This window comes from Oncorhynchus kisutch, linkage group LG19 (genome assembly GCF_002021735.2).
Source record: "Oncorhynchus kisutch isolate 150728-3 linkage group LG19, Okis_V2, whole genome shotgun sequence".
Classification (NCBI taxonomy): domain Eukaryota; kingdom Metazoa; phylum Chordata; class Actinopteri; order Salmoniformes; family Salmonidae; genus Oncorhynchus; species Oncorhynchus kisutch.
Genome location: NC_034192.2, coordinates 38,175,039 through 38,190,646, shown reverse-complemented (window position 1 = coordinate 38,190,646; position 15,608 = coordinate 38,175,039). Strand labels below are relative to the sequence as shown.

At 42.7% G+C, this 15,608-nt stretch overlaps 1 protein-coding gene across 2 annotated transcripts in view; it reads left to right on the top strand.

Moving 5' to 3' along the window:
* LOC109864794 (phospholipid-transporting ATPase ABCA1) overlaps positions 1–15,608 on the top strand; it is a 39,923-nt gene continuing 24,315 nt past the window's right edge. For both annotated transcript variants that reach the window (XM_020452744.2, XM_031797034.1), the window contains exons 1-6: positions 1–146; positions 4,418–4,528; positions 6,040–6,133; positions 8,491–8,632; positions 8,854–8,972; positions 14,064–14,185. In XM_020452744.2, coding sequence (XP_020308333.1) covers positions 4,463–4,528; positions 6,040–6,133; positions 8,491–8,632; positions 8,854–8,972; positions 14,064–14,185 — 543 coding nt within the window. In that variant the 5' untranslated portion in view covers positions 1–146; positions 4,418–4,462. The remainder of the gene's footprint in view (positions 147–4,417; positions 4,529–6,039; positions 6,134–8,490; positions 8,633–8,853; positions 8,973–14,063; positions 14,186–15,608) is intronic.

The following is a 15,608-nucleotide window of genomic DNA, read 5'->3' as shown; positions in this document are numbered from 1 at the left end:
TCTCCTCCTCTGTGTACAGGTCACACATGCCTGGATAACAAGCCAGGATAAAAAATTATTTCAAAAAGTGGTGAAGAAGTGTGGTTTAGCTTAGGAGGAAACACAATTGATGCTGAAAGGGTCTGATTTCGTGCCTTTGGGAAAAGGTATTTCGATTTTCCACTGATTAATTGTCTGTCATTTGTTTATTCTCTTCTTTTAATGGTAGTCCTATCTGCTAGAAAGAAAGCTGAAAATATAACGGAGTTATATGGCAAACTTTTGCTATTTTTCTTTTCAACAACGCATCACTTATAGATATTTTGTTTTATAGCAAAAAATGTGTTCGTTGTAGTTTTTGTTGTACTTAATTATAAAACACGATGTAGACTAGTCTTCCGTCACATTTACAACCACATTATGTATAGTTATGTAACAGTGATTTACTCATTTAGGAAAAAGGACTTCATATTAGATTTTTCCAAGCATGCGGAGAACACGGCATGGCACGAATCTTCTCACCCATTGTGATAAACTGACTTTTAAAAACGATCCCATATTTTCTATTAAATTACATTCTTTGCAGAGTTATCCCTGTACTTGTTCTACAACATTTTGCCACCAAACAAGTTAATAAACAACTTAGAAACAAGTTACTTTGTTTTTAATTTACAGTAAGGGACGTCAATGTGAAGCCCAGCAAAATAACTTGTTATTGAGTCATTTATATTGTCCTATTACCTGCGGGAGTTATCACACAAACAGCCCACCTGGCTCTTGTGAGTACAAAAGACAGGGAGACAATAGCCTAGACTGAGCTTGTCACTTCAAACACCGGTAGAGAAGCTGATAGTAGCGTACGGTAGAGATAGAGGATGCAACATTGTATATTTCCCGTTATGGCGTCTGTGCGAGCATGGGCAACGTCATTGAGGCCATCTCAATTTTAAAGTAGTACATTTTCTTCTTCTACTACTTCTATGGTAAACAAACTGAAAGGTTACATAGTGCACACTTAAATCACATTTTATTGGTCACATACACATGGCTAGCAGATGTTATTGTGAGTGTAGTGAAATGCTTCTAGATCAGACAGTGCATCAGGATCTAACAGGTAATATCTAACAAATTCACAACAAAACCTAATACACACAATCTATTAAAGGAATGGGATGAGAATATATAAGTATAAAATATATGGATGAGCAGTAACAGAGCGGCAAAAATGCAAGAGATAGAAAATAATAGATAGTGAAGGATATAGTATATACATGTGAGATGTAAACATTCTTAAAGTGGCATTATTAAAGTGACTAGTGATCCATTTATTAAAATGGCCAATGGTATCAAGTCTGTAGGTAGGCAGCCACCTCTGTGCTGGTGGTGGCTGTATAACAATCTGATGGCCTTGAGATAGAATCTGTTTTTCTATTTCTCTGTCCCAGCTTTGATGTACCTGTACTGGCCCTGCCTTCTGGATGGAAGCAGGGTGAACAGGTGGCTCAGGTGGTTATTGTCCTTGATGATCTTTTTTGCCTTCCTGTGACATCGGGTGTTGTAGGTGTCCTGGGGGGCATGTAGTTTGCACCCGGTGATGCGTTGTGCAGACCGCACCACCCTCTGGAGAGCCCTGCGGTTGTGGGCGGTGTAGTTGCCGTACCAGGCGGTGATGCAGCCCGACAGGATGCTCTCAATTGTGCACCTGTAAAAGTTAGTGAGTGTTTTCGAGTGACAAGGCACATTTTTTCAGCCTCCTAAGGCTTAAGAGGCGCTGTTGTGCCTTCTTCACCACACTGTCTGTGTGCGTGGACCATTTCAGTTTGTCGGTTATATCTACACCAAGGAACTTAATACTTTCCACCTTCTCTACTGCTGTCCCGTCGACGTGAATAGGGGGGTGCTCCCTTTGCTGTTTCCTGAAGTCCACGATCATCTCTTTTGTTTTGCTGACATTGAGTGAGAGGTTATTTTCCTGACACCACACTTGGAGGGCCCTCACCTCCTGTAGGCTGTCTCGTCGTTGTTGGTAATCAAGCCTACCTCTGTAGTATTGTCTGCAAACTTGATGATTGAGTTGGAGGTGTGCATGGCCATACAGTCGTGGGTGAACAGAGAGTACAGGAGAGGGCTGAGAGCGCACCCTTGTGGGGCCCCAGTGTTGAGGATCAGCGGAGTGGAGATGTTGTTTTCTACCTTCACCACCTGGGGGCGGCCCGACAGGAAGTCCAGGACCCAGTTGCACAGGGCGGGGTCGACACTGCAACCTAGGTTGTGTTTGAACAGGTATAAAGACAAGATTGATGATTTACTGCCACCTGCAGTTATGGAATGTTTTCTCACAAGTATAATTCATTGGCTGATCCCTCCTGGTGACCTGGAGGAATTATGCGATCCTTCCTTAACCCATAGGAAGTCTCACCCAGTTGACTTCTTCAAAATGTTGAATGTGGTGCACATGCTAAAACAGGCTTTTGTGCACTAGAGTCCTCTATTTCTGTGTAGCCTACTCACTCATTCACTTATACCCATGCTCCATTTATTGGGTTCATGCTGAGACACTTTAAAAAACAATTATTTTACCTTTATTTAACAAGGCAAGTCAGTTAAGAATTTTTTTTTATTTTACAACAATGGCCTACCCTGGCCAAACCCTTCCCTAACTACGCTGGGCCAATTGTGCGGCGCCCTATGGGACTCAATCACGGCCGGTTGTGATACAGCCCGGGATTGGACCAGGGTCTGTAGTGAGGCCTCTAGCACTGAGATACAGTGCCTTGGACCACTGCACCACTCAGGAGCCCTAATGCGCCACTCAGGAGCCCTAATGTGCCATGGTGGAGGAAGAAACTGTCCAGACTAATCCGTTCAGTTGGGTTTTTATTTATTCGTTCCCTCAATATAAACATTCATTCAATCTATTTATTAATTAATTCTCTCCGACCAAATAAAATTGTATTTGTCACACATGCGCAGAATACAACAGGTGTAGACCTTATTGTGAAATGCTTACTTATAAGGCCCTTAACCTACAATGTAGTTTGAAAAAAGTAAGTAAGAAATAGGAACGCATTCTCCTTCTGTACCATGACGGTTTCATTCCCACTTAGCCTACAACAATTGCAGCCTAAATGTAAGTAAATATATTTAGTTAAATTACATGCTTCAAATGGTGATGATCACTGATCATTCAATAGTGTTTCCAGTTTCAGTGTTTTCATATGCCTTTTAACCATAAGGACAAATAACCCTTGTGATTTGTAATTTCAATATCCTGAAAAGCCAGGAGCCTCACTAGCAGCAAAACTGAATGATGCATGTTTACGATGCAAACAAAACTCCGATTCATGCCACTTGGACAACATAAACAGTTATCCATTTTGCGCGAATTTCATCCCTGTGACCCAGTGTTTTATCCCTCGTCTATGAAGTTAGGGCCATATATGTCCAGTAAAACATGGTGCAGCCAAACGCCTGGATGTATTTATGTTGTTTACAATTGTGCATGTGAGGAAAGGCATGCTTCGGTGTTTAACCGGTGCAATGATGCGCTCTCATCCCTAGGCAGGAATTCTGTCTGGCTCTGCTTCATGGCCGTAGATGTTCTAGTTTATACTCCGGGGGAGTTCATTAGCTAGCTACCCTGGCAATTAGCTAATATCCAGGTGAATGTATTGTCATCGCAACAAAGCAAATAGCTATCAGTTTTAGTTATGAACATAGAGCCAGAGCCGCTTTAAACCATCTATCTACCTGTGCCTGGTTGGCTAAGTTGCTACACAGCTATAGCTAACGAACAAGGTGCCTAGCTAGCAGCAGAGTCAGTCAGTCACACAGTTCATGGGAAAGGGGTCCAGAGAGAGATGGAACTCCGATTCTGACTGGGGTCATAAGGTCATCTGACCCTTGGGGCATATTTTTGGTCATAACCCCCCCAAGGTGGTTTATTTAATAGTTTACATTTTTCATAAACAAATCTAAATCATGTTTTGTGTTTCTGCATGAATATGGGTCATTTTGACCCAAACCAAAAACATCTAATTCTGCCTAGAGTAATTTGATACAAAATACTTTTATTTGCATCTAGGTTTCTCTGGAGATATAATCATTATCCATACCCCAGAGGGTGGAGGAGGGCCTGTATCAGTGATTCTGACCAGATATAAAGAACATCTGCAAAGACTCCATCAGAACCACACGATTTGTACTGACAGAACCACTAATAACCTGTAAATACGTCCCCTCAATCCATCCTCACTCTCATAAAGTCTGCTTGGGAACTGAGTGGGGGACACAGTGCAGAATAAGTTCCCATGTGAGGAGGACCTATTGGAGAGATGTTGTCAACTAGACAAATGATCCTTGACCTTGTACCTTTGAGCTGTGTGCTGGCTGGCTGGACTTTTTACCCACAGTCACCACTGCCTGTGTGTCATTTCAGTTTGGAGCTGGAGGGAAGCTTGAGTGGAAGAGGTCCAGAGTAGAGATGTCCATCTCAACTCAGCTGGGCTTGTTGTTGTGGAAGAACTTTACCTACAGGAGAAGGCAAACGGTAAGCAGAACATCTTTAAATCAGATTGTGTGAATTGGTGAAATAGGAATTGGGACTTTTTCCCGTGGCTTTGTTTGATAGGACAATTTAAAAGAGGATGTATAATTATGTTCTTCTGTTATAATGTTTACAGTGTATTTCAAACAAATGTATTTACTTTATTATTGTCATATACCAGGTCTACAGTTTTTAAATGCTTTCTTTGTAGCAAATCATACTTTACACAATAGTTCAATAGCTGTTTAGTTTCAAAGAGGGGTCATGTCCTGTTCTCCTATTATAAGAGTAAGATCAGCACTGTGATAGGCCCAATACATCACTGGGGGCGATCTCCCTGTCCTCCAGGACATCTACACCAGCCGGTGTCTGAGGAAGGACCGAAAGATTGTCAAGGACTCAAGTCATCCGAGCCACGAACTGTTCACTCTGTTACTGTCTGGCAAGCGCTATCAGAGTATCGTGTCCCGGACCAAAAGGCTTCGAGACAGCTTCTACCACCAGGCCATCAGACTGTTGAAAAGCTTATGCTAGTCGTCTCCCTGGACAGACCTGCACCTTAGAGACTATTTGCACCGGATAAATTATTTGCACTGACAACCCACACATCCAACCCTAACACACAAACACCCATAAACACACACACGCACAAACACAGTCAACGCTGCTGTTCCAATATATACCATTGATTCCACTACCCACTTTATATTTGTAAATCCAGTCCATTATTACTGTGCATACTACCTCTTCTATTACTTGTTATTTTTGACTTGACTCCTTTCATTGTTATTATTGATTAATTTTCTGCATTGTTGAGGGAACTAACAAGCATTTCACTGCACCTTTTATACCTGCTGTAAACTGTATGTGAAGAATACATTTGATTTGATTTTTACAATAACTATTGTAAGCAATTCCCTTAACTGGAGGGAGATTTTACGGTGTATTAGATGTGAGACGTAGGCTCCTTTATTCAAGTAGTCAAAAAAAAAAAGTTTTACTGGAAAGTAATATGCTACATGCCCAAAGGGACAGAGCTGTATCTTAGCAGTGTTCGCTTTAATTGCTACTACAGCTTTGTCTCCCACCTGTGCTAGAACCCTGCCTCTAGATGGCTTTACGTGTGCTGGAGTAGCATCTCTCTCCATCTCCTAATCCAATCAGCATGCACCTGATAACCCTTGAACAGAGATGACTTCTGTTGCTGGATGTGGGTGTGCAACATTGGCTATTTTGAAGTGGGGGTTGGTTGTATTGATCGCTTTGCGTCTATTAGGAATGCAGTCCTAATAGACGCTGTCTTATGACAGCTACATCATCCCTGCGTATAGCGTTGATGCAGACCTATTATATGGTGTAGTGAGGGAGCCATTTTGAATGGCAGCTTTTAAGCGCTCCAGACTATTAGCTGACAAGCTAGGCTTATGGTTATAAATGGGGGGGTTGTAATGGTTACCATGGGCCACGCTCCTTGTAAAAAATGCTAACTGGCCTTCTCTTGTTTTCTTCTCTAGCTCCAACTGCTGATTGAGATAGTATGGCCCCTGTTGATCTTCTTCATTTTGATATCAGTGAGACTGAACTACCCTCCGTACGAACAACATGAATGTAAGTATGATGCACCCCCCTCGTCATTGTTTACACACAGACACATTTCCACAAGACACTCAACTGAATTCCCCACCCCACACCTCAAATGGCTGTTCAACCACTCCTGTTGTTGTGGCCACGGAGGCATTTGTATTTGTACTCTGTGGATGAACTATGTTGTCGCATGTATACATATTGTACACTGCCAAAGATACAAGCCATTGATGCTACAGTATACAAGCTAGCAATACCATGCACTAGTTTGCTACAATGCCATGTGCAGTCATTTATTCAGAAACTGCTACGTGCTGGCCACTCGAGTAAACCCACTATGGAGAAAAAAAAGACATACATTTTCACAGTCCAACAGCAGCCTAATCGTGTTGAACTGTTTATGATAGGTCCTTATCGGGTGTGTATGCTGGGTGTTTTATGCGTTAACTGTTATATGGGGAATATTCTGTCCTGCTAATCAATTTTCTGGTATGGGATGGCAGATATACTCCTGTTAATGGGTTTTTATCTAAAGCCTGACAGAAGATTTCTTCCCACTGGGCATGTATCCCTTTACTTCTCCTGCATGAAGCCTCCGATACGAACATCACAACAGATCCAATACTAATCACTGGAGCTTTTTTTTACAAAACAAAATGTCTCTTTGATTAGTCAAAACTGTACAAATATAAGTTTGATTGTTTTCTGTTTGATTGGACAGTTCGTTTGTGAGGTGGCTCAGATTGCCTGTGGACATATCAGTGACTTTATGAGGGGGTTAGAGTTTACGATGCCTTTATTACTGCTCTAATCTCATTATCAAGGTTCTATATGTGAAAGCTGATAAAAGTCGCAAGGCCCTCTGAGACTATCTTTGGCACGGGTATGGGAAAAGCTTATATAATGGAAATGCACTTGCTGAACCAAAGCCTGTTTTCCCCGGAATGATACGCTAGAGAATTCTTCAGTTAATTATATCACTGGGGTCAGTTCACAGAACAGGATCAATGAAGCTGCCGGTTACCTTCTCTTTGCTAAAGCAATTATTGTTTCTTTGTATGGGACTTGCATTCTTATTGATCCTACTTTGTGTAATAGCCTACAAACCTGCTTCAGGATACAGTTGTGTGGGACAAAGCATTCGTATAGCTACTAATAACTGTTATCAATGGGATGAACACATCTCCTGAGAAATCTTTGTCTACGTCAGAATATCCGCTTTCTTTCATTCCCGGAAGCCTGCGCTTTGTCCATCTGCCAGAAAGCAGAAGCATTAGGGGTGAAATGCTTTCAGTTCTTCCTAAAGTCTTGGTTAGGCACCAGGCACAGGGATACTTATGGTGTGAGTCATACAGCACGTGGGTCTGAGCATGTTGTAACTTCTCCTACACCCCATAGGAAAGACAGGGTCTTCCTTGCACAGGGCCTAACCTATTGCTTTTGGGGATGGATATTAACCATGAAAGAAATGTGACCGTGCAATAAGACTCCAAATACCCATTGCTCTTTTTGAAGATTTCAAAGCATTTGAGTTGAATATGGTGCTAGTTTGGAAGATTTCAAATGGTTTCAGATTAATGTGGTGCTAGTTTGAAAACTGCCTAGCTAAATTGCATTTAGGATTCACATTTATCACCCACTAGTTCATTAATTCATAATCTTTATAGGCCGTCGATGACGATCACTCTGAAAGGCAATATGGCTGCCCTGAATCAGCTAAGCAATTGGCTATGTGGGGTTATCTCTTATCTCTGCTTTTCTTAGTAATGGGCCAGTTGGCAGGCCACAGGTTTACTGATAGCGGGCCTACTTTTTTTAACTCATCACACAAATAAAGGCAAGCCTCTCGGGGAGGGAGGGATGGCACCTTAGGAGGGGACAAAGGTTGTACATTGTACTTAGGCAATCACTCCCTCACATTGATAAGGGCTGAGGCAGCAGTGAAGCCTTCAAGATGGGACAAGACGTGGTTACGCTGATGCTAGCTCATCCGCCACCAGCTCGATAAGTTAATCTGAGAACACACATCAGTTAGGTGTCTTTTGCGTAGACAAAAATAGAATTTTGAAACTCTGTAGGTGATGTTCAAAGACCACCTCAAGTAGTTCTGTCGGGTTGATTTAGAGGCCATTTAAGTGTCTCAGTATCAGATCCAACGTGACTGGAATTACCCTGTGTTCTCTGCAGTCCATTCTCTGTAGATAGTGTATTGATAGACTAAATATGTCAAAAATGTCCCCCCAAAAGTGTTTTGCTATACAACCAGAGATGTGGTTTTGAATGTGCTATATAAATGATTGAATTTCAAGCACCACAATTTGTGTCTTATGACGACTGTACAGTGACGTTACTGATGGTATCTCTCCCGGTGTCTCGCTCAGGTCATTTCCCCAACAAGGCCATGCCCTCGGCGGGCACCCTGCCCTGGATCCAAGGCATCATCTGCAACGCTAACAACCCCTGCTTCCGCAACCCCACTCCTGGAGAGTCCCCCGGAGTCGTGGGCAACTTCAACGAGTCCATGTGAGTCCCACCCCAAGCTGCATCTCTGTATCTGATTTGTTTTTAAAATATAAAAACATGAATACACTTTATTTTATGATTCATCCGCTTCATTGGATTAATAACATCATTGTTTCCAAATAAAGAAATTGGTCACTTTAATGTTTCCTGTAAATATCCTGTTTATAACTTGAATTGAACTGATTCAATTTTATTCTGTGTTAATCTGTGGATGTCTGCAGAATCTCTCGTCTGTTCTCCGATGCCAAGAAGATCCTGCTGTACAGTCAGAATGACCGGAATCTGGATGGCTTTAAAGGCCTCATCCAAGCCCTGAAGACACTACAGGCCAACACCAATGGTAAGAGTCACCTCTATATAAACCATTGTTCACTGTACACATTACTACATTCACGGGAAACACCAGGGGCCTATTCATTTGAGCAGAATGTTCATGAACGCAAAGCCTAGAATAGACAGTATTTTCACTGAAGCTGAATCAAGACTCATTCCAGGTCTACATAGTACATCTCTGTCTGCCCTGAACTTTACGCCCTGTTGGGCGTGCCCCGGAGAGTTACTGTACGCCCACGTCTGGGCAGAAAAAAGAGGGTTTACACTAATTCCCTTACGCTGTGCTGACTCACAGCGGGACTCCCCCATCCCCTTTTGTCCTGTTCCAACCTGCCTTCTGGATTCTCCTCCTGTGCCTGTGAATGGCTGTGGATGGATAGTTATAATTTTAAAACTGATTGAATATTATACCACTTCAATTTCACACCCAGATTTCTTCTATAATGACATTTTATTTATGAGCACTTAGACAATGCTGTGTTTAGAGTGACAGTGGTGGCGATATGTGAGATGGTTTGAGGCAGTAGATGGATGAAAGCCGGCAGAGCCTCTCCCAACTGACAGGTCGTGGCAGGCCATTGGGAAAAGGCAAAAGGGGGATACCTAGTCAGTTGTCCAACTGAATGTATTCAACTGAAATGTGTCTTCCGCATTTAACCCAACCCCTCTGAATCAGAGAGGTGTGGGGGGCTGCCTTAATCGACATCCACGTCTTCGGCGCCCAGGGAACTTGGGTCAACTGCTTTGCTCGGGCAGATCGGCAGATTTTTACCTTGTCAGCTCGGGGATTCGATCCAGCAAACTTCCGGTACTGGCCCAACGCTCTAACCACTAGGCTGCCTGCCGCATGGCTTGAAGGTATTCTCATATGCCATTCAAGATAGGACAGATTTTACGTACTTCCATACTTACTGTGTGCTGGGTTAATGGTGTGTTTCGCATTAGACAAAATAAGACTGTGCTACCTTAGTCAGGTGACCTTATATTACATTAGCTTGGGTAATGGACTTTATAAAAGGATAAGCCTTTCATTGGAGTAGTATATCAACATACAGATAATACTTACATTTCAAGGCAAATACAGTACTACTGTAATGAATTAGGTATTTGCCATGCCTGTGTATCCACTTTGGCTGATGGTAGAAAATGTCTGCAGAAGTATAATAGGTATACGCTGAGTCCTGGATAATTAGGTATACGCTGAGTCCTGCATAATTAGGTATACGCTGAGTCCTGGATAATTATGTATACGCTGAGTCCTGGATAGTTAGGTATACGCTGAGTCCTGGATAATTAGGTATACGCTGAGTCCTGGATAATTATGTATACGCTGAGTCCTGGATAGTTAGGTATACGCTGAGTCCTGGATAATTAGGTATACGCTGAGTCCTGGATAATTAGGTATATGCCGAGTCCTGGATAATTAGGTATATGCCGAGTCCTGGATAGTTAGGTATACGCTGAGTCCTGGATAATTAGGTATACGCTGAGTCCTGGATAATTAGGTATACGCTGAGTCCTGGATAATTAGGTATATGCCGAGTCCTGGATAGTTAGGTATACGCTGAGTCCTGGATAATTAGGTAAATGCCGAGTCCTGGATAAATAGGTATATGCTGAGTCCTGGATAATTAGGTATACGCTGAGTCCTGGATAATTAGGTATACGCTGAGTCCTGGATAATTAGGTATACGCTGAGTCCTGGATAGTTATGTATACGCTGAGTCCTGGATAGTTAGGTATACGCTGAGTCCTGGATAGTTAGGTATACGCTGAGTCCTGGGCTCCATAACACCCACCCACTTAACCCGGAAGCCAGCCGCACCAATGTGTCGGAGGAAACACTGTTCACCTAACAACCGAAGTCAGTCTACAGGTGCCCCAAACCCTCCCCTAAACCGGACAGCGCTGGGCCAATTATGCACTGCCCGATGTGACTCCCGGTCACGGCCGGTTGTGTGAGAACCTGGGATCGAACCCAGGTTTATAGTGACGCCTCAAGCAGTGCCTTAGACTGCTGTGCCACTCGTGAGGATTTAACAGGACTGAGCAGGGGTGCAGCCTTGGACACCACCCACTGGGAAGCCAGGCCCAGCCAATCAGAATCATTTTTTTCCCACAAATGGACTTTATTACAGACAGAAATACTCCTCAGCAAATCGATATCAGCTGCTTGATATGCCACACCTGTCAGGTGGATGGATTATCTTGGCAAAGGAGAAATGCTCACTAGCAGGAATGTAGACAAATTTGTGCACAAAATTTGAGAGAAATAAGCTTTTTGTACATATGGAACATTTCTGGGATTTAAAAAAAAGTTTGATTAAACAATTCAGAGACTTAAACGAATACATTACATGATAAATATTTAAGGAGAGCGAATCAATATACAATCCCGAAATCAACTGTAACTGTCTATAGTAAAACAAAGATTAAAACGATGTTTGGGTGAACCTGAATCAAGAAAATGAATGGTGAAGTCGCTTCCAATCACAGTAGACGACTACTCCTCACCACGCAATAGAGACCAAAAGAGGAAATTCCCCCCCCTCCTAGTTGTGCCATGTCATGAGGACACCTGGACCACCTATTGAGATGTGCCTTTTGTTAAGCAAATCATGTGATATATGAGCTGAAAAGTAGACTGGAGTAGGACTTTAATTAAGAAGGTAATCCAGTGATATCTGATTTGAGCCTTTGCGAGTGGCAATAAAGATGAACGGTTATGCTAGGTCTTTCTCTTATGACATGGCTTTCATGTTGGTGGCCACCTGTTTTAAAACACTCCCATTCATTTATTTGATTTTGCTAATCAGTTTGTGCTTCAGTCCGTCCTATTTACAAGTCTAAGCATGATATTGATAAACCAAGCCAGTGTAGTTTGGTGGGGCTGGGGGATATTTTAATTGTGACTCATACCAACATGGCTTGGTTTATTAATATGTTATGTGGAAGTATGAACAGTGATGATGTAACATCCCTTCAGTATTGGTTGTTGATAATGTTCAGGCTCCTGAGTTCACAGTGCATGGACTATATGCCAATGAAGCACTTTTGCACAGCCACGGGTCTGATCAAGATACTCCTGATAATCCACGTTGATGATATCTGTTAATCAGTCCTTTCTGAAAACCTGTCTGATGAGGCCAGGGGGGTTCTTAGAATATAGTTGTTCGCTTGTACAGTAAACATTTCAGCTTCTTTGTGCGACTGGGGTCAAGTGGTTAGAATGGAGGATAGATAGTTGAACAGTTTTAACAGAGATCTGAAGCTGAATAAGCAAATTCCACAATAAATCTGATATCAGCAAGTGTTTGCATGACCAAAGTGGACTCTTTGAAAGGTTCTGCCAGGTATTGTGTGTTTCCCTCTTTTTATGCTACTGGTTGTCATTGAGTTTGTGAACAGAGCTTTGACCGGACTGTGCTCTCCACAAAGCCCTCACTACCACAGCTTTCACATGGACAAAAGAATCAGATATTTTTCCATGTCATGTTTTTAAATTTTTTATCTGAACATCATTTATTTTTGGCAGTGACGTCTTACTTTTTGGGTTCAATGTGGACCCATGGCTTAGTTGATTGAATTTGGCACTGTAAATGGTATTTATAATGGAGCCATCTATCTAAAAGAGTAGATCGTTAGGTCTCAATTTCTCAAAACAATGCTTTTGTGGGTTTGCATAATCTTGCATTGACTTTTGAAATTGCTTTGGATCCAGTGTATTTCAGGAAGTCTGAACTTTGATATGTGGAAAATATCTAGATTGATTAATCTCACAATTAACAAAAGGAGCATGAACAAGACCTAGGGCCACCAATGTTTTGTCAGTCCGTCATGTAAAAACCAAGCCAATGGCTTACTTCCAGAGACAAAACAGGAATTCACAAAGCCAGTCAATACACTGAAGGATTTGTCCAAGTGGATTTGATTCAATTGTCTGTCACTAAATTCTAACGCATGTTCATGGTTCATTGGCGTAAAATTTGTTGCTAATTTGTAACTCCTTTTGACAATCGTTTCTAATGATTTACAGGGGTTCTAGACAGTAAAACAAAATGGAGTCTGTCAGCTTTTGCAAAGGCTCCAGATTTTCTGAGACCCAATTTGACCCCCACCCCCTCACCTCGTCTGTCTTCAAACGGCCGTCTAGCTAATGTTCCAGGAATCTGCCACCTACTGTCCTTTTGTCCCCCTAACCCCCCACTGCTATCAGTACTAGTGACTGGACTCACTTCCAGCTTTTGTTCTTTGAAAGGGCCCAGGAGTTGAGGGAAGTAGCCAATGAGTGAGGGGGGAGGGGCAGTTAGCAGACAATTTGCAGACAGTTTGTGTATGATCCAGTGTTTTTCAGTGTGAATGTGCTAGCGGAGCGTTACTTTGGGGCAATTCCATGGTAACGGAGTAACGCTGAGACTCTAAAATGTATAAATCTATATCAAACACAAGCCATGGATTTAAAGGTTTAACAAACCATACAACTATGCACAAGGACAACTTTGAACAATTTTACACAGAATATGTTGCGTTGTATGGTTTGTTAAGCTTTGAAAATGTTTTTTGTTTGGCATACATTTTAAAGTGAAAAACCGGAGACTCAGCGTAATTCCGTGACCGTGGAATTACCCTGTGATTGAAGATGTGAAGTGTGTCACTTCCTTCTCCACAGGTCTACGTCAACGGTTGATTATTTTAGATAACATAATGATGGAAATGGTGTATTCTGGCACTTCTTTCCAACCTCTGATATAGACCCAACCTTTTCTGGGATGTTTTATTCATTTCCAAACATTCTTTTGAACTTTAAAAGACAACAAAAAAACGTATCCAAATAATCCTAAACTCCTGCGCCAAGCGTTTTCGAGTTGGTCACCTGAGTAACTAGCAAGCAAGCACATGCTCCATGACAACATTTAATGAGGTTGAAAGCTAATGCAGTTCCCACGACTATGGAAAATAGTATGATTTGGCAGAAGGAACAACCAACATTTGCTAAATAAGTCTACTAAAATAAGACAATTCCGTACACACACATCTAGTAATGTCAGGGTATAGGAGAGAGCTGGTTTGAACAAGTTGTTGTGTTTGTTTCCCACAGGATTCAAGCTGAAGGATTTCCTCCACAACAATGAGACCCTGTCCACTTTCCTTCTGCGAAACGCCTCCTTCTCGGAACACGCCGTGCGCCAGATCATTGAGGCCGACGTGAACTTGGAAAAGGTAAGAGGAAAAATACCACCTTCCCAAAGTTCTATGACATATACATTTGAGTCATTTAGCAGATGCTCTTATTCAGATCAATTTACAGGAGCAATTAGGGCTAGGTACCTTGCTCAACAGATGTTTCACCTATTTGGCTCTGGGATTTGAACCAGCATCCTTTTGGCTACCTGCCACCCCATGAGGAATATTATGAGGCATATTACTAGGATCAGTTCACCACATCCTGGACACCATGAAAAGCAGTGTAGTAGTTCTTCAACATGCCCATGGCCCATTATTTCCCTCCTAGCCTCCCAGCAAATTAGGTCCCATGTTGTCCATTATTTCCCTCCTAGCCTCCCAGCAGATTAGGTCCCATGTTGTCCATTATTTCCCTCCTAGCCTCCCAGCAGATCAGGTCCCATGTTGTCCATTATTTCCCTCTTAGCCCCTCAGCAGATCAGGTACCATGTTGTCCATTATTTCCCTCTTAGCCCCTCAGCAGATCAGGTCCCATGTTGTCCATTATTTCCCTCTTAGCCCCTCAGCAGATCAGGTCCCATGTTGTCCATTATTTCCCTCTTAGCCCCTCAGCAGATCAGGTCCCATGTTGTCCATTATTTCCCTCTTAGCCTCTCAGCAGATCAGGTCCCATGTTGTCCATTATTTCCCTCTTAGCCTCTCAGCAGATCAGGTCCCATGTTGTCCATTATTTCCCTCTTAGCCTCTCAGCAGATCAGGTCCCATGTTGTCCATTATTTCCCTCTTAGCCTCTCAGCAGATCAGGTCCCATGTTGTCCATTATTTCCCTCTTAGCCCCTCAGCAGATCAGGTCCCATGTTGTCCATTATTTCCCTCTTAGCCTCTCAGCAGATCAGGTCCCATGTTGTCCATTATTTCCCTCTTAGCCTCTCAGCAGATCAGGTCCCATGTTGTCCATTATTTCCCTCTTAGCCTCTCAGCAGATCAGGTCCCATGTTGTCCATTATTTCCCTCTTAGCCCCTCAGCAGATCAGGTCCCATGTTGTCCATTATTTCCCTCTTAGCCTCTCAGCAGATCAGGTCCCATGTTGTCCATTATTTCCCTCTTAGCCTCTCAGCAGATCAGGTCCCATGTTGTCCATTATTTCCCTCTTAGCCTCTCAGCAGATCAGGTCCCATGTTGTCCATTATTTCCCTCTTAGCCTCTCAGCAGATCAGGTCCCATGTTGTCCATTATTTCCCTCTTAGCCCCTCAGCAGATCAGGTCCCATGTTGTCCATTATTTCCCTCTTAGCCTCTCAGCAGATCAGGTCCCATGTTGTCCATTATTTCCCTCTTAGCCTCTCAGCAGATCAGGTCCCATGTTGTCCATTATTTCCCTCTTAGCCTCTCAGCAGATCAGGTCCCATGTTGTCCATTATTTCCCTCTTAGCCTCTCAGCAGATCAGGTCCCATGTTG